This window comes from Synchiropus splendidus, chromosome 1, assembly GCF_027744825.2.
Source record: "Synchiropus splendidus isolate RoL2022-P1 chromosome 1, RoL_Sspl_1.0, whole genome shotgun sequence".
NCBI lineage: Eukaryota > Metazoa > Chordata > Actinopteri > Syngnathiformes > Callionymidae > Synchiropus > Synchiropus splendidus.
In genome coordinates this window covers 53077375-53095839 of record NC_071334.1, presented here as the reverse complement: position 1 = coordinate 53095839, position 18465 = coordinate 53077375, and the positions used below count along the sequence as shown (strand labels likewise).

General features: G+C 43.1%; 1 protein-coding gene across 1 annotated transcript; it reads right to left on the bottom strand.

The window, feature by feature from the left end:
* Positions 1–2285: 2285 nt before the first annotated feature.
* Positions 2286–14296, bottom strand: LOC128764253 (O-acyltransferase like protein-like). Its single transcript, XM_053873910.1, has 14 exons — positions 14137–14296; positions 13634–13767; positions 9744–9822; positions 9151–9286; positions 8787–8980; positions 7214–7423; positions 7038–7140; positions 6816–6917; positions 5543–5699; positions 5352–5431; positions 5208–5291; positions 4938–5064; positions 4649–4835; positions 2286–2638 (listed from the first exon to the last, which is right to left on the bottom strand). The coding sequence occupies exons 1-14, from the start codon at positions 14294–14296 to the stop codon at positions 2286–2288; spliced, it is 2106 nt and encodes a 701-aa protein (XP_053729885.1).
* Between the last annotated feature and the right edge of the window lie 4169 nt (positions 14297–18465).

The window sequence follows — 18465 nt, the reverse complement described above, 5'->3', positions numbered from 1 at the left end:
CACCCTCCCCACACTGCTCTCAAAAAAAAAAAAAAAAAAAACAGACAATCAAGAAGCCAAGTTTTGACATTTATTGAATTGGTGAGAATAAAAACACTAGTTGTTTCCAAAAGTTTATGTGCGTGCCTGACTTTTCTCAGCCGCCTTCTTAGTTTTCTCTCGCTCCTTTGTTTGTTATTCTCCGCCGTTGTTGTGCGTGCGAGTACATTTGGCTTGGCTCACTTTTCTGTTTTCCCGCATGAGAGTTTGTTCCTCGCGTGAGTGTGATTTAGATCCACCACCGCGTGTAATATTGTATATTGTTGACACGGACAGAGACGCAGAGAGACCACTGTTTGTCAGTTTACCTATCTGTCTTGTTCTAGAATTCTCCACAGGTCAATTCCACACAACACAGTTAACACACTCCCCCTAGTGGGAGAAGTTATACATACATCACATCTTCCCCCTTAAGATTCTTCATAACATTTGTACTTGGGAAAAATAAAATAAATTTAACAAAGTCAAAATTGATCCTAAACAGATCTAACAAACATTCTGAAATATAGTTATGAAAGTAATTTTCCACTAGCAGGTATATTTCAAAACCATACACCCTAACGTTTCGAATGAGATTTACTACACTCAATATAAACCATCAATATACTCAATATAATGCTGCTTATCACTGAGAATAACGTTTTGGTGGTCTAATTGGTCTTCCACATCTTGACCTTTTAATTGGTTCTTCTCCGTTCTCGCCTAGCGTCACAGTCTCTTTCACCGGTGTTGTTACTGGTGACTGTGCAGGTGATGGCAAGAGCCGATCAGTATCTGCAGGTGTGCTGTTGACTTGATACCCATCCTCCGTGTCCACAGAGCTTGATCATGGAAATGTCACTTCTTTGGTTTTTAGCAGATGTCGCCAATTTCTCCTGTTGATGTTTCCACCTGCAGTTTGAACAATCTTCTCACAACCAATGCTGGCTCCCAGTGATCTTTGACTCTTACTCTCACTTTCTCACCTTCCTTTTAAAGTGGTAATCGTCTGGCTCCTCTGTCAAAGTACTGCTTTTGTTTCAGCTGCCTCTCCTTCAAGCTTTCGTGAACATTCTCATACAGTTGTGGCTTTAGCAGCTGTGCTGATGTCGGCAGTCTGGTTTTCAATCTCCGACCCATAAGCAATTGGGCAGGGGACAGTTTCACTCCATCCAATGGTGAGTTTCTGTATTCTAACAGAGCAATGTAAGGATCACTCTGACTCTCTTGTGCTTTCTTCACTAAGTTCTTTACTGTTTGTATTGCCTGCTCACTTTGCCCATTTGACTGAGGAAATCCCGGGCTGGATGTGGTGTGTACAAACTCACAACGTTCTGAAAATGTCCTGAACTCAGCACTCATGAATTGTGGACCATTATCTGACAAGACCTCGTCTGGAATCCCATGTTTTGCAAACATTGATTTTAGAGCTGTCACCACTTGTCGGCTGGTTGTCTCTGTGAGTTTAGCAATTTCCTGGTATTTTGAATAGTAATCCACACATAGCAAATAGTCACCTTGCTCATAGTGGAACAAATCTATTCCAACTTTTGCAGATGCTCTCTCTGGAATGTCACGGCAGATGAGTGGCTCTTTGGTGTTTTTTTTCTCCTGAATTCATTACATACAGGACACTTCAACACAACATCTTCAATCACTTTTGACATATTAGGCCTGAACATGACGTCTCTCGCCCTTTCTTTGCATTTGACTCTCAGGCTGTTTGGAACCATGAGCCGTGTGTTCTTGAAGAGTAGGCCATCAACAAATGTAAGTTCCTCTTTGAATGTCCAGTACTTTCTGATTGCTGCTGGTACTTGTCGTATTTCTGCCGGCCATCCTTTTTGAACCATCCTTATGACTATCTGCAGTTCTTCATCAGCTGCTGTTTGTGCTCTGAATGTGTTCAGTGTCTCTTCTGTGATCGGTATTTGAGCTGTTAGTTGATGTACCTGTAGTTCATCTTCCAGCAGTTGCTCTGTTGTCTCTTTCAGGTGAGCTCGACTCAGTGTATCAGCAATGTAGAGGTCCTTTCCAGGCTTGTAGCTGTCCCTCAAGTCCTAAGGTCGTAGACTCATTAACATCCTCTGCAGTCTCGGTGGAGCTTTCTGAAGTGAGTTCTTGAACACAGTCTCGAAGGGCTTATGGTCTGACTCCACATGTACTGTCTTTCCATTAACGTATTGTTTGAACTTCTCACAACCATGGACAATGGCGAAGAGCTCTTTTTCAATCTGTGCATATCTTTTCTGACACTCTGTCAGCGCTCATGAACCGTAGGCCACCGGCTGTTCATCCTGGATTAAAACTGCTCCAAGGCCTTCTGAGCTTGCGTCCACAGACAACGTGATATCCTTTTTCACATCAAAGTACCTGAGCACCGGAGCTTCACTCACAAGCAACTTCAGCTTTTTAAAACTTTTCTGCTGCTCAGTCTCCCAGTGCCATGCTACGTCACCTTCCAGACGTTTCCGGAGTGGCGCACTCACATCAGAGAGGTTTGGGACAAACTTTGCCAAATACTGTAGCATGCCTAAAAACCACAGCAGACCTGCCTTGTCTTCTGGTTCAGGCATTTCTTGTATTGCTCTGACTTTCTCCTTGTCTGGTTTCACTCCCTCTGCAGACAGAATGTGACCAACGAATGTGATTTCCATCTTTCTAAATTTGCATTTGTCTTTGTTTAACTTTAGGTTGATGCTTCTGATCCTGTCCATCAGTGCTCTCAGTCTTATGCCATGCTGTTTTTCATCTTCTCCCCAAATCAAGATATCATCCACTACGTTCACCACTCCTTCCAAACCTCGAGTCTCATACTGTCTTCATCCTGTACTTTATACTTGCAGAGATTCTTGAATAAATATCCATAAAAGACAATTCTCTCTTTATTGATGAGAAACCAAGAACCAAATATATTTTAATTTCTTTTTATTATTATTATTTTTTAAATATAAAGTCGATTGACTGAAGGAAAAATTGACTGTAATAAAACAATGAACCCAAAAATCCAGGTTTAACTAAGTTAACATTGATGAAAGGAAAAGCGAAGTAGCAATGACACCTTTGTTGATATTCACTTCCACTTCAGGAGAATGAAAGGCCTCTCCACTAGCACAGTCAGAACATAGCTCACAGGAATGGTGAGCACCACGTGGCCAAAGAACAAATACATCTAGAGAGAGATAGACAGTTTCAATGCATCTGCGAATCTGTTGTGCGTACAAAAAGGGACTTACACCGTTGATGTCTAAATAGTGTACTGGAGTTTCTTGTAGGCCAATGAATATATAGATAATGAAGGGATGAATTAGGTAGGAGGAGTAACTTAGGTTTGCAAGAGGAACCCAGAACTTCTGTGAAAGCAGACTCGTGATAAAACCTGGAAAGAAGACGGAATTCCATCATTTCTATAAATGAATGTGTTACAGATGAATTACAGATGTTTCAAATGTTACTTGTCATATCATATCACCATTGTGTAACTACTATATGACTTAGCTTCTCGATTGATACACTGAATACTCTTTGTCTTCACTGACAATTTCACTAAAACAGAAACAGAACGTTACATATATTTAGCACAATTCAAATGTTTCATTTGAAAAACAAAGACAAACAAAAAGAAGAACGTTGGAAGAATAGAATGACAATGAAAGAGGATCATTTGACAAAATGTGCAGTACGATATAGACAGTTATCTCTGAGGTGTGGATGAAGAGGAGCGACACCTTGCACCTAATGCAACTGGAGTTGAAATTCCAAGGTCATAAATGTCTTAAACTAATATTTGTCTTGCATTTCTACATTATTGTTGGGATGAGTGTCACTGAACTTTGTACACTGCCAGGCAAAACAAGGACCCAATGTGGAACCACGGGTATTTCACATCCTCTCTGACTGAGGAGCAACCGGCGCATGTCAGCCACCAGTTATCCAGTGACAATGCTGTCGTGTTGTTGATTCAGTTTCATGGATCTACTGAGGTGAAGTGAAAGTTAATTGAACAAAGATGACTAAGCTACAGAACAATGTACCTGGTTAAAAGTATATCCTAAAAGAAAGTATAGGTTTGGATTAAATAATAATAAATTACAAAATAATTTCACGGAAATGTATTCAAGTGAAAGTAAAGTGTTTTTCAGGAAATCTACTCATGGCTGTAGCTAGTGACTGCCAACCTTGTTTGTTGTGTTCACTCACTAATGCCATGGTTCTTCTACATCCTAGTGTTAAAACACATTCTAAAGTTGATCCAGTACTCACAGAAATCCAAAGGTGGATTAAACTGACTGACAACAAAATGGTATTTAATGGCCTACCCTCACATTGACTGTTTCTTCTCTCAGTTTTTGAGTCCACAGGAAGTAACAAAGGATAATAGTTCACAGAAGCTGCTGCTGAGAGAGCAGATTTTTGAAAAAGCAAGGTTTGATCAACCCTTTATTTGCAAAATTACCTGTGTTGTTTTCATTTAATATAATGGTTCTTGGTTCACCACGAAGTCTCAAGTTGACCACTTTTTCACACTGGCGAAATAGATATTGCTACATAGAATAACATTGCACGCATCTTTAGTTTAGGAAGGACTTCTACACGTCTCTGGTGAGAAATAGAGACACATATAAAGTACCTCCATAGCCCTCCTCGCAGGCCAGTATGACCCAGCTGAGAGCCGTCACCCACAATATTCTGTGTAGTCCATGGTAAAAGGCCGGGCCTGTTGCTGAACGGTCTGGATCAAGATAAAAGGAAAAGCCTACTCCCACCACCAGCGCCAGGACTGACAACGAGCTCATCCATCCAAGAGCCACTTGCCACTGTAATGAAACACAGACAACACAGTGTTTCGTAAATAATCATTGTTTTACAGATGGTTTTTGGATTCAAAATCTCCGCCAGGAACTTTTCATGAGAGTCACCTTTTTCTTTAAAAGGCTTTCCTTCCGTAGTTTCAAGTACATTCCGAACAGGATTCCTATCACAAAGGGTCCACATCTGGAGTACGGTTTATCATAGTAGTAGAAAAATAAGAAATCATCCGTTGATCTGAAAAGAGAAGCTGATCGAGTTAGACCTTGTTCAGACATAGACACCTTTGACTCATGCCATGCTTGTCGCTTTTGGCAATATTCAAAACAAAGACACCAAGTGGCTCTTTTGGAGAACTTACTCTTAGAAAATCATCTCACCTTGCATTTGCTATGATGAAAAATCCACTCAAAACAGTCATCATCAGTAAGAAAATCATTAAGATAACAAATACAACTTTGTTCCTGAAAAATAAAATCAGCAATGAGACACGACTGCAGCCTTTTCCAATGGAGGTAACATACTTTCTGTGAGCAAGAATCAGCAGAGGCGTTGTAACATAGCACTGCATGTCCAGTGAGAGGTACCATGTCCAAGGTAGGCACTGTGAAGAGTAGAAAGTGAGTGGAAAAAGGGAAAAAACAGATGTTATCAACTTTGTTTTTACTAAAATTCACGACATCTTTGGCACACTGGTCTAGTTCAATCAACTTACTGATAATCGGATTGTAAATAGATTGTTAATCAACAGCAGGTTTGTCCACCAGTATTTGCCACATTGGTGTTGTAATACATCCCCATAAGGTCCTCCACTGAACACAGAGGTGAAGCCTACATAGAGTAGAAGAACAAACATGTGCAGGGGCTGTATCCTAGAATGAAGAGAACACAACTGTGGTTACTTGTGGTTTAACTACCATTCACCGTCTTGAACTGATCTTGGTTGTTTGGTCAATCTTCAGTGTGACCCCGAGTTTGGGATGGGCGCAAATTCACTCATCGACCTGTAAGTGATATGTTATGGTGTGACCAGGCAACGGCCATATTGAATCACATAACTACAGATGTTTGTCTGACCCACTGGTGATACTCTTCCTCATCTCACAAGCAACAGTGATGATGAGGACGATGATGATGATGGGGACAGTGACGCATGGGCTCCATCATTCACTCACCGTGAGCTGAAGCAGCATCACTTTTTGTCAGATTGTAAAGTTAAACATTCCCTCATAGAAACAGTGCAACGTCACAAGCATTTTAACCTTTACTTTTCAGATTACTACAGCGAGGTGCATTCACAGCAAGTACAAGTGCTGAAACAGATCACAATATTTTCTGTCTTGGTCAAAAACACAACTGTTTATCAAAAAAAAGATTATCCTAGTACATACAGTACCTGAAGTCTACAGTTCACCATAGGTTGCAGAGTGACGAGTCACTCTCTGCTCCAACACTGCTTTATTTCTACATCCAAATCTGATCTTTGTCATGTCGATTGAGTACAGTGGTGATGACGAGTGTGACGCGTGTTGACAGACTCGCGCACTTGTCATTGTTTCACTCCGTGGTTCGCTGAAATTAGAGGAGCAGTGCCTTCAGCTGAAACATCAGAGGAGCGAGTCTTTGTAGTTAGTGGCTCGAAGGCAGCTAGAAGTGAAACAATCTTGTCTTTTAAGACACACTCTAGGGACGCAACTGTCAAGCCAGCAGCAGCCAAGACCCACTGTTGCTACAGTCATAAGACTACAGACTACAAACTACAGACTAGAGTTCAGACTCCCTCACAAATATGTCCACGCCACAGACATGTTGGCTGTATCTAGACAGTTGCGCACACCGTTTTGCTTTTATGAGGCTTCACTGATAGAAACACGCCCACAAATGTGAAGACACAGGTAGTAACTATATCAGGCTTCATATATGTAGCGTGGTTTGTTTAAATGCAGCCAGGCTGTGTGCCTGATGGTGCTAAAAGGGTTGAGTCTGACCTTCTGATCCTCTTGAAGTAGTAATCTGCCACAAGACTGGGGCTCATGGTGTCATCATTCCTCTGGATTGAGTTTAGGAGACTTTTGGCGCTGAGCAAACCTCTAAGACACAAAGACCAGATCAAAACTTCATTGAGCAGCTTTGCAATGTACCATGATGTCAGAAACAAGATCAAATATTATTAAAATAAAACAAGACCATATTATAATGAGGTGTCTCACCCGAGTAGCAAAAATGAGTCCACGGCCAGGTATACACCCCCGCTGTCAGTAAACACATGCAGGGGACTTGTTTTCTCAGATGCTTGCAAGGTGCTTCTGTTATCTGTGGTTGGAGACATGTTTTTAGATCAAGAACAGTCAGATGGCTATTGATCATTTTTGGACAGCAGTCATACCCACAAGGCTTGTTTCAATGAACCGTAAAGCATGTCCTGAAATGATCCATAAAAGGCTAAGTGCTCGAATGCCGTTCAAGGAAGGATAGGAGGCCTTGACAGAGGCCGGAGTGCTAAAGATTCCCTGTGTTGTTGACTGCAGGGAGAAGGCCTGAAGAAACTGCTGCAAGCAATGACTGAGAGTATCCTGCTGACTTGCATTGGTTTGGTCTGGGAAAAAAAAAACAAAAAAAACACAAACATAGCTTCAGAGGTCAAATACTGATGAGATGTATGGGGTAAAAAGTAAACTCAAACAGATTACAGTGATTCGGTCATGTGCTGTGTTTTCCGAGTTCTGTGGAGTCCAATATATTGAGCTTTCCAATTGGAATCACACACGTCTTGCCATCTCCAACCAACGAACATCTCTGGCTGGGTGGTGATCTGTGGGCTAAGCCCTCAATCCCAACACACCACCTAATGACAAGTCTTAACCAAGACCGGGACACCTGGAACCACAGCCAAGTCGTGACAAGCATAGCAGCAGCACTAAAGGACAAGAGAATAAGCCAAAACACCATGCTGATCGAAGTCAAAACCACCAGTCAGCAACCAACTGCCATCATTCAGTAGAGTTTTCTCTTTGTTATTGTAGCAATAAGAAAAAAACATGCGATGGAAGGAGAAAGCTATGCGGAGGAACTGGGCTGGAGAGTGGTCAGATGAGGTGAGCAGTAGATGTGTCTCAGCTTGTTCTGCTTTAATGAAGGAAGTAGCCATCGCTGTGATCACTGTGAGAAGCAGCTCTTGGCTGTGGCTGAAAGGGGAGGGCATCTTCTCGGCTCTTCTTGGAGCCACCAGTGAGAGACACACCCAGGTCTGAGTCACTTGTGGCTGGGCCAGCCCAGGGTGACGGTATGTTGTGATGACTGGCTGGAACATTGACTCTTTAGGTCTGTTCAAATAGGTCAGTCATCTGCATGTTCATTTGCCATTTTGTTCTGTTGAGTGTGCTCTTTATTATAAAGGGTCTAAGGACTAACTGTTGTCCATGATTTATTGTCTTTGGTGTTGTATTTGTATATTTTTGTTGTGGGCGACACTTCTGCCCGATATAAAGGGGTGACTTTTACTATATGACATGACCAAGATAAAGACTGTGACCTGCACCTTAGCTTGTTATCTTATCTTGGGACAGGTCCAGAAGTGGCACTGCACTATTGAGGACTGGGAAAGTCATCGACCTGGAGTCAGATTGTGTGAGGAATTAATGACGCCACAGACGTCATTAATTCCTCACACATTCCTCACACAGACGTCTGTGAGAGGGAAACCAGATGATCAACAAACCACTGGCAGTACTGCCATTGGCACAGCAGCAACACTGTAGTTGATGCTTTTGTTGTTGTGTATAAGCAAAGAGAAAAGACAAGTGTCCAGCATTTGGAAAGAGGTGCAAGAAATTGTGTTTCAGGATTAACCTTTGTCATGTTTTTCATGTATCTCATTTCAGCCTGTTAAACCTCCAAGTTTAATAGAACTGTTCATTGTAGCTGGTAATGTGAATTTTCCTTTTTTACCCGCAACTTACTGGCTTCTTTTAAACTGCAATGATCTTTTCCACAATTTGAGGTATTGTTAATCTTTAAATCTCCAACTGGTTGTCCCTCAACCAAAGGGAGAGGTTCCAAAGCAGCAGGGACTTTCCTCCTCAGTTGTTCATTCTTCACAGCTGTGATGAGGGTAGCAGCAAGAGGAAGTGTTACCAAAACACAACAAAGGACCCTGTGGGTGGAAAAGAAAAAAAAAAAAAAACAACACATAATTGAATCCAGGGCTTTTCTCTCTCTTTCAAGTCTCCAGACTTTAATATGGACAATATCATGTGATTCCTGTCACCATCGCTGAGCTCTAGTTTTAGCAATATGACTCAGTTTTCACATTTGTTCACTTACAGACAAGCGATTCCTGATGCATCAGGCTGAACAGTTTTGGACAAACAATGTGTCCCCACCACATGCTGCGTAGAATCATTGATGAGTACAGATGGTAAAGGCGGAATGAGGGAGATCTCTCTGAACTTCAGTCTTCCTTAAATGCAAAAACAGAATTAAAACATTGATGGCGGCTGCGTCGTATGCTGTGAAAATATTGATGTAGTCAAAAAAGTTTTTGGACTTTGGCCTCCTGCACTTCAACCATCATTTTTAAATCTATAATGATCTATACATTTTTATCTCATTGTTTGTGGCATCAATCCATCTTTCTGTTTTCGTGACCAAAGTATGTCACACTTCATTCTTTTAGTAATAGCTGTAACACAGCAGTATTCCGTAACATAAAAACATACAAAATTACCCCTGGAAGTAATTTACATTAAATTAGTTGCTCTGTCGTCAGCAGTCAGTGTTGAAGTTAGCTTCTTTCTATATTTCAGAATTTCACATTTTTTTCACGACTTTCAATGAGAATTTCTATTTATATCTTAAAACCAGAATTTGTGAGTTCATTCATATCACACACGTGCCGTTCACAATGGCCATCTTACCTTCAAGCACCAGCATGTGTGCATCTGTATCTTCGCAAGAGTCAGGAACACAAATACCCACAAAATAGAAAACCTTTCCCTGTAAAAATCATTTAACAGTAACAGTAGTCACTACCTGTTGCACTACAATTGCAAAATTATGTAGAATAACCTGCAATAACAAAAGCACAGTCAGGCAGGTTGAATGGCTCCAAGCCACTCTTTAATGTGAGGTCCCAACCTTTTGGATAAATACACCCTTGGTCTCCAGGCCTTCACCAAGAGTGTGGAGTCAGAGCTAGGTTTGCTCTGGGTAAGCAGAGAGAGGGTCCTGAATCCTGCTGGAGCTGCTGATCCAGAAGGTGCTGTTCCAGTTTGATCATCTATAAACAGCTCTTGTCCTAGTTCACTCACTAAAGCTGCTACAGTCACGTGTGGGAACTGACTGGGCAGCATCAGGTACCCCACTTTCCACAGCATGTGGTGTGGACCTGTCATTCAAATGCTTCATAGATGCTTCACCTTGTTCTGATGTTGATGGGCCACCAGACTCAGGTGCAGTACAATGGAATAGTATTTGTGTTATAATAATAACATGTACTCAAATACATTATTTGAGGTGGATTTTCCAGAAATTTTGTAAATCCTAAAGCAGCTTCTGTGAGTTGACCAAGCCATGGTGTTCAGTTGGAACGAATCCACAACCTACTCTCTCGCTACTTACAGCAAGTTCCTGTACAATGTGCAAGACTGTCCTAGCTCCTGTTGTAAAACAGCCTCTTTAGAGACTTGCTCCTTATATTCAAATGTTTAGTGAAGCGAAAGCTGGAGAAAACCTGACTGGGATCAGTTTACTAGGACTCTGTCATGGACATGCAAATGTGGCTTAAAAACAACAGGTTAACTTTGTTCATGAAAATGTGCATAACACAAAACACACAAAACAAAATTCTAGCAACAAGTGAACCAAGCTCCGTGTCATATTTGGTTTTTTTTATGTGCTTTTATTTTGTTGTTTCCTGTGTTCCAGTGTCTTTCTTCCTGTTTTCATTCCTTTCTAGCTTAATGACAGTGCAGCTGGAAGTCATTGTCACTGATCAACCTGCAAGGATTTCTACACCTGGCATCCAGTCTGTGCTGCCAGATGGTCACTTCGTGTTCTGATGGTAAATCTCATCATCGACATTGCAATTGGGTCAGACTCACCTAACGATCATGACAGAATCATCTGGCCATTTATCGGACCCAGCAATCGTTGCCGGTTTACAGAAGGCTGTAGCCGTCCAGGGCACAAGGATAGCGAGTCTCGAGAGTGCGACCCAGAGTGTCCTGGAACAGCCACAGAATATTTCGGCCATGCTCGAGCATTTCCCGACCTCACCCGCCAGAGCTGACACTAATGTGTCTGCTTCGTCTGTGGCTTCTGCAACTGTCCCAGCACAACACGCTACCGGCGGTTTATGCTGGTAGACCGGGTTTTGTAAGAATTTTTTTATACGATATTGTAAGGTTTTCCACTGACAGCCATCCCTTTTTCAAACGGACCGGTCCAAGATTGCGTACTGCATAGACCTCCTAAGCGATAAGGCCAGTCAATGGGCATCATTTTACATAGTTTTCTTACTTTTTCGGCTGAAATGTGACGTGTATTTGAAGCTCCTTTTAGCAGTCCCAGCGTCTCGGTCTCTGAGCTCTCCATAGGTTTTTCGCATACTAGCCACCAAAGCTGGTTGGAATGAGCCTAATGGCTTAGCTTCCAACATTCAGGACCAACTTTCTCTCCGAGATGAGCCTAACTCTCTGGAGGAACTCATTCTTCTCGCGATAAATATGGATAACCGCATCAGAGGGCATGTCCAGGAGAGACAGTCCACCCATCACATGGTGTTGCCAGTCCCGTTTTCCCCAACTGCTATTGTTCCCCAATCCGGGCCTCAAACATCCACTGAACTGTCTTAGGCCATGCAGGTGGGGAGAACGAGACTGACTCCGGAGGAAGAGTAGCTGCACCATTGACCTCCCTTACTTCCACAAAAAGAACCTTTGCTTGGAGCCCTGAGGCCAAACAGGCCTTCAAAAGAATTCGGTCTCTCTTCTCGTCGGCTCCGATCCTATGACACCCTGACCCCAACCATCACTTCATTGTGTAAGTCGATGCTTCTCACAACAGGATCCCACGGACCAAAAGGTACACCCCTGCGCCTTCTTTTCCAGGAGACTATCCCCTGCTGAAAGGAAATACGACATTCGATATCTTGAACTGCTGGGGACACTCCTCCAAGCTCACCTGCCATCCAGATACATTTCGCACTGTCAGTCTTGTTAATTGTTTTGTTGAACGTTTTTGGTGGCCAGGTATGACTAAGGACGTCAAGACCTTCTGCAAGGCCTGCATCACATGCAACAGGCCCAAGTCCTACTTCCTGGTCTACTCACCTTCCATCGGTCGAATGTGCCCACAACACCCTCGTCTCTTCATCCATGGGTATGTCTCCATTCATGATTGCTTATGACTACCAGGCTCCCGTTTCCCTCCCAGGAAGCAGAGACTGCCGTTCACTTAGTTACTCAACATATTCAACGCTGTCGAGACATCTGGTCCAATACGGACCATGAGACTGGCGGATTGGAGCAGGATTCCTGTTCCTCAATATCAGCCTTTCGACAAGGTGTGGCTCTCAAAGCGGGACCAACAGTTCCCTGGTGAGTCCAGAAATCTCTCTGCCAGACTCATCAGTCCTTTCAAGGTGGACAGACGCATCAATGACAATACGGTCCGACTGAAACTCCCCGACTCCTCACGCATCCATCTTACCTTCCACGTCTCTCTGCTCTGGCTGGTCTCCACGTCTCCTCTCAGCCCAGCCTCTGAAGCCTCCCCTCGTCATTGACAGTCACCCTGCCTATACCGTTCACAGTATCATTGATAGTAGACAACATGGTCGGGGTGTAAAGTACCTTGTAGACTGGGAGGCATATGGTCCCAAATAATGTTCGTGGGTCTCTGGCTCTCTGGTTCTCGACCCCAAATTGATCTCTGAGATTCACTCTAAATTTCCTGATAAACCTGAAGAATGCATAGAGGTCCTCCTTAAAGTGGGGGTACTGTCATATCTTGTTTTTTTTAATGTGCTTTTATTTTGTTATTCCCTGTTTTCCGGTGTCTTGCTTCCTGTTTTCATCCAATTGTTCCTAGCTTCATGGCAGCACAGCTGGATCTCATTCGGGTGATCAGTCTGCAAGGATTTCTACACCTGGATTCCAGTCTGTGCTGCCAGATGGTCACTTTGTGTTCCGATGGTAAATCGCTCCCTCTTGACCCTCCAATCTGACTTCGAATTATAGACCTGTTCCCGCGTATGGTGTTTATTTGTTCATCTCGCTTACTTCCTTTTCGTTTTATTGATTGCGCGTGAGTGCTATTTATTGAACTCACCTTTTATGTTTCTATGCGTTATTGTGATCGTCGTGTGTGTAGTACCACGACTCAGCACTTAGAGGTATTTAGCCTGAGTTTAGTTTCCGAGTGCGTTTCAGTTGTCCCGTTTGTTCAGGTTTGAGCTTAATTCACCTGCTTTTTCTGTTTTCAGGTTTTCACCCTTCCCTACATGTCTGTCCTCCTCACTCTGCTTCTGCTATTCACGTTTTCTGTTGTTCCTTATTGTTACTGCTTTATTTGTCTTATTTGTATTAAAGTTACTGTTAACATTTCCTCTGGTGGTTCCAGTCTTCTGTATACCATCATCAACATTGCAATTGGGTCAGATTCACCTAGCGATCATGACACTCAAATGAATAAACAGTGACTGCACAACTACAGCCTCAAAAAAATGAACAGCCACCATCTACAAATGGTGATGATTATTGCAAACTACAGCCCATGGTCATTTCTGTGTGTTTGATTTAGTTACCTGAGTGAGAGAGACCTTGCAGTATTGTCCAGAGAAGGAAGGAGTGTGAGCAGAGCGACACTCCGACATCAAGCCAGGTTGGTTCATGTTGCCTCCGACCAAGTTGCTTCCCATCTTCCCGTAAGAATCATACACTGTAAAGATGACAAATATATCACTGAAGGACATGCTACAAGCTGTTTTTCTTTAGATTTTTTTGGAAAGTACAAAAAGTCCCAAATCCACTATTTAACTCATCCAGTTCACATGTTCCCATTTTCCAATTCTGACAACACCTATAGTATCTTTCCAACATCCAATAATAATTATACCTTAAAACACACCAATTCACTATTGACTGAGATATTAATTTCATACTATCACAGTTGAATCTTTGTTTTCAAGTGAAGTATTAATAACATCCTCACATGAATGCATCACATCAACCTACCTATCAGTCCCAAACTGTACTTAAGGATGAATCCAGTCACATGGCTTCTGACAAGTTTTTATTGTGTACTTACTGACGACAGCGTATTCCTTTGGATTGTCCTGGTTCAGGTCCCAGAGAAATGAGTTTGTGTCTCTCATGCATTTGCTTGAGATGTTCTGCATCTGGGGTTCTGCCAGCGCAGAGCAGCAGCTCACAACTGTGAGCAGCAGCACTGAGCGAGTCACAGCCATCGTTCTACATCAGGTGTTTAGTCAAGCAAGGCCTTATATTACCCTTTAAAAAGTTAATTTATCACGCAAGAGTTCAGAGTGCTGCTCATCAGGTCAGTGATTTGCAGCATGGAGTTTAGTATCACAGTGAAGGAAGATAATCATTCACATCAATCACATGTTGTTTAGCATTGAGTGTCTTTGAATGAGCAAGCTTTCCCTGCAAAAGACATTGTCCAGATGGCAGCAAATGTTGCTCCAAAACGTCCACATATATTTAAGCAACTCCTGCAGTTTTCTATCTAACACCCACCTGCCACCCCATTTATCCCTTCGCCATCACATCAGGTTTTTAGCTAGGGGTGTGTGTGGGCGTCTGCAAAACATCAGGCAAAAGAATCGGGCGTCCATTTTTTCATGTTTTGCAGACGCCGCCCTGGCTAAAAGCCTGGCTCACGTAAAGTATGCTGACCAGAAGTCATTCTTGATGTATCCAGACCAGATAAACTCATTCAGCAATTTTACCAGTGTGGACTGTTGTTCCCTTGCTGCATTTGGTCTTGGTCATAATCTGCGAAATAATCTTGCAAAGCAATGTATTTTTGCCTCAAGCCGGTGGATATTACTTACTAAAATGAGGAATATGTCAATATATTTGGTTTCCAATACAAGAAAACATGGCTGAAACCATGAGAATGAGCTGCTCAACCGCTAATAGCTGCTCATCCAGACCTGGAGGAAATGGAGGTAAGATGCATGGTATGGATGGAAGGCAGTTTAGAATTCAAGATGGAGAACCATGAGAACCAAAAAAAGAATCCACATGAAAATTGTCACTATTTGAGAGCGTGTGAGAAAGTGTTGCTTGTTTCCACAGCAGATGGCGACTCAAATTCAGATATTTAAAAAAAAGGTAACATAATAGAAATTCTGCTATTGGAACACATCTAAATTGTCTTTTGTTTGGATCAATACAACTCATCCTGTTATTATAAAATAGCTAATAATACCTGTGGGAGTCTGTGCACTGGAACAGACGAGTGGTGGGAGTCTAAACATTTGCGTCTACCTTAAAGAAATATTTCAGATATTCCAGTTGAGCACCAGAGTTGGTGTTCGGTGGTCTCAAGAAGGAAGTCTAACTCAAATGGGTAGGTCGAGGTAATGGTGGTCAGCGGTGCTCTGGTGTTGCCTTTTTAAACATTCACAAGCACGCATCACAAAGTGCTCCACATCACTCTGATTTGATTCTGATTCTGATTCTGATTCTGATTATTGGCCAGTAGAACCAGTCCCTTATTAACCACGGTGTTCTTTCTGCTCCCTGACGTCCCATTGCTTTGTTCCGCACTGTTACACTGTTTGATGGTGTTCTTTTGGCAGCAGGAGACGATCTCTGCCATTGGCTCTCCGGTAGAGGATTCTTCACTCATTAAAGAATCCTCTTGGTCGGAACCGATCCTGGTCGGAAGTGAGATTGGACGTAAGTCAAATGCCGTTCAAAATGGCAGACGCAATGGTTATAGGTACTACTGTATAGGATACATGATGTTGCTTTTTTATGTGTGAGAGTGAGATGCTGGGATACTGTGCTGCCATACACATTGCCGGGCTGCTACGTGCTGCGGTGCCAGACACTGAATAAAAAAATAATAATAATCATAAGTACGGGTGGACGCAAGTCGAGCAGGTCTTAAGTCGGATGTTACTTGTATATCTTTCGTCAGATACCAATCGACCCAGAAAGCGAACCTTTCAAACCTTTTCTCTGTAGAACTGCACATATATGAGCCACATGACTGTTGAATGAAGGTGAGTGAAAAAGGTTATCATCCAGGTACGGCTGCCAGATGACATCACTAAGGCCACTGAACTGAACTGAGCCCAAAGGGTATACGGTTCCAGTGATAGAGACCCTATAGTGTTATGAAGGCTGTGTCAGGATCCAACAAGCCCTGATGACATGCTTTGCCATGGTCGAGGACTGAGAACCAGGAGCTGGTGTGTAGGGAATAGAATGTCTGTCTGGCACAGATTTCCCAGTCAACTCCCTGTAATCACAGCGCAGCCTCAATTCACGCGACTTTGTCGTAGACAGTCAGAGAAGAATAGGATGACCTCAACTCAGTGAACGTGTGAGAAAGTGTTGCATGTTTTCATAGCAGATGCCGACTCAAATACAGAAATAAAAAAAAGCGAAACATAAGAAAATGAATTAAGACATGATGAACAAATAAACTGCAGAATAAAAAAACTATATATCGGAAAAGCACACAACTGGTCATAATAGATGGTTCCGATATAGACTCTGCAGCATTATATCAGGTGGGAGACTTCTCCTCTGTTCTCTCGGTTGGGGCGACATCATTGCCTGAATGAACTTCATTTCGTTCAATGTCTGGATTCCTTCCTCAGCATCAACTTACTAACAAATTCAGAAATGTGTTTCAAACAATGCTCCAATTCGCCATAAATGGGATAAATGGGATTTTGAGTCATGATCCGCTTTTATTTTGTCCCATAATTCCAGTTCTGTGCTTTCCTCCTTCCTTCCTGTTTAGGTGCACAAGGCTGGAGTCAATTATCCACTCATCATCTGAGCATAAGAACACTTGGATTCCAGCAACTTGGTCCAGATCGACTTCAATTGTATCTATGGTAAATTGGCTCTCCTCGCTTGTTCTCGTTTCTTTGCTCTTTTATCCGTTCGTTGACTTACTTTCGATCACTCTCTGTGAAACCCTGGTGTTCTGAGTTTGTTTTTTTCCCTGCTTGTGCATTCGTTTTTACCACCACTGTACTAAGTTTGTGTTTTACTGTTAATTGCGTTTATTTTCATACAGACTGCTCGCATGCCTTCTCCCGGTTTGGTGACGCCTTTTGTTGGACTTTTTCCGTCTCATCCCGGTTCAGTGACGTTTGGGATTTTGGACTGAAGTTTATTTCTCCTGGTTGTGTGACACCTTTTTGTTGTACTTTTGTCTTATTGTTATTAAACTATTGTATTCTACCCGCTGTCTGCCTCCTGTGACTCTTTCATCGCTGCACTTGGTTCCCACTCCGCATCTCGAACATTTTGTGTGTGTTTTTTGGTAATTAATCTTGAATTGTCTGATCATAAAATCCAATTTCTAAAATACATGAAACTCAAACGTTTGTATGGTAACATTGCAGTTGTTTTGTGAATAGGTTTAGATATTGAACCAAAAACCGTGGTAATGTCAAGGTTTAGCATCATGAATAGTGACTAATGTGATTTGCTCTAAACTGAGAGGGAAATCAATCATCCGTCTGCTGAGTAGGCATATTTTGCTCATGTCTAGCAACACACGGTCCAGCTAGCTGTATTTTGTCTTAATCTTCACCTTCACCTTCTTCTGCCGCTTATCCGGGGTCGGGTCGCGGAGGCAGCATTCGGAGCAGGGAAGCCCAAACTTCCTGGTCCGCACAAACCTCCTCCAGCTCCTCCCAGGGATCCCGAGGCGTTCCCAGGCCAGACCGGAGACATAATCTCTCCAGCGAGTCCTGGGTCTTCCCCGGGGTCTCCTCCCAGTAGGACATGTCTGGAACACCTCCCCAGGGAGGCGTCCAGGGGGCATCCGGATCAGATGCCCGAGCCACCTCAACTGGTTCCTCTCGATGTGAAGGAGCAGCGGCTCCACCCCGAGCTCCTCCCGGATGACCGAACTCTTCACCCTATCTCTAAGGGTGCGTCCAGCCACCTGCGGAGGAAACTCATCTCAGCCGCTTGTATCTGCGATCTCATCCTTTCGGTCATTACCCAAAGCCCGTGAGCATAGGTGAGGGTGGGAACGTAGATCGATCGGTAAATCGAGAGCTTCGTCTTGTGACTCAGGTCCCTCTTCACCACGTCGGTCTGATACAGCGACCATATCACTGCTACCGCTGCACCAACCCGTCTATCAATCTCACGCTCCCCTTTTCCCTCACTCAAGACCCCGAGATACTTAAACTCCACCACTTGGGGCAAGAACTCGCCACCAACCTGGAGAGAGCAAACCACCTTATTCCGTTCGAGAACCATGGCCTCAGACTTGGAGGTGCTGATCCCCCATCCCGGCCGCTTCACACTCGGCTGCAAACCGCCCTAGTACATGCTGAAGGTCCCGGTCTGATGAGACCAGCAGAACAACATTGTCCGCAAATAGCAAAGATGAAATTCCGTGGTT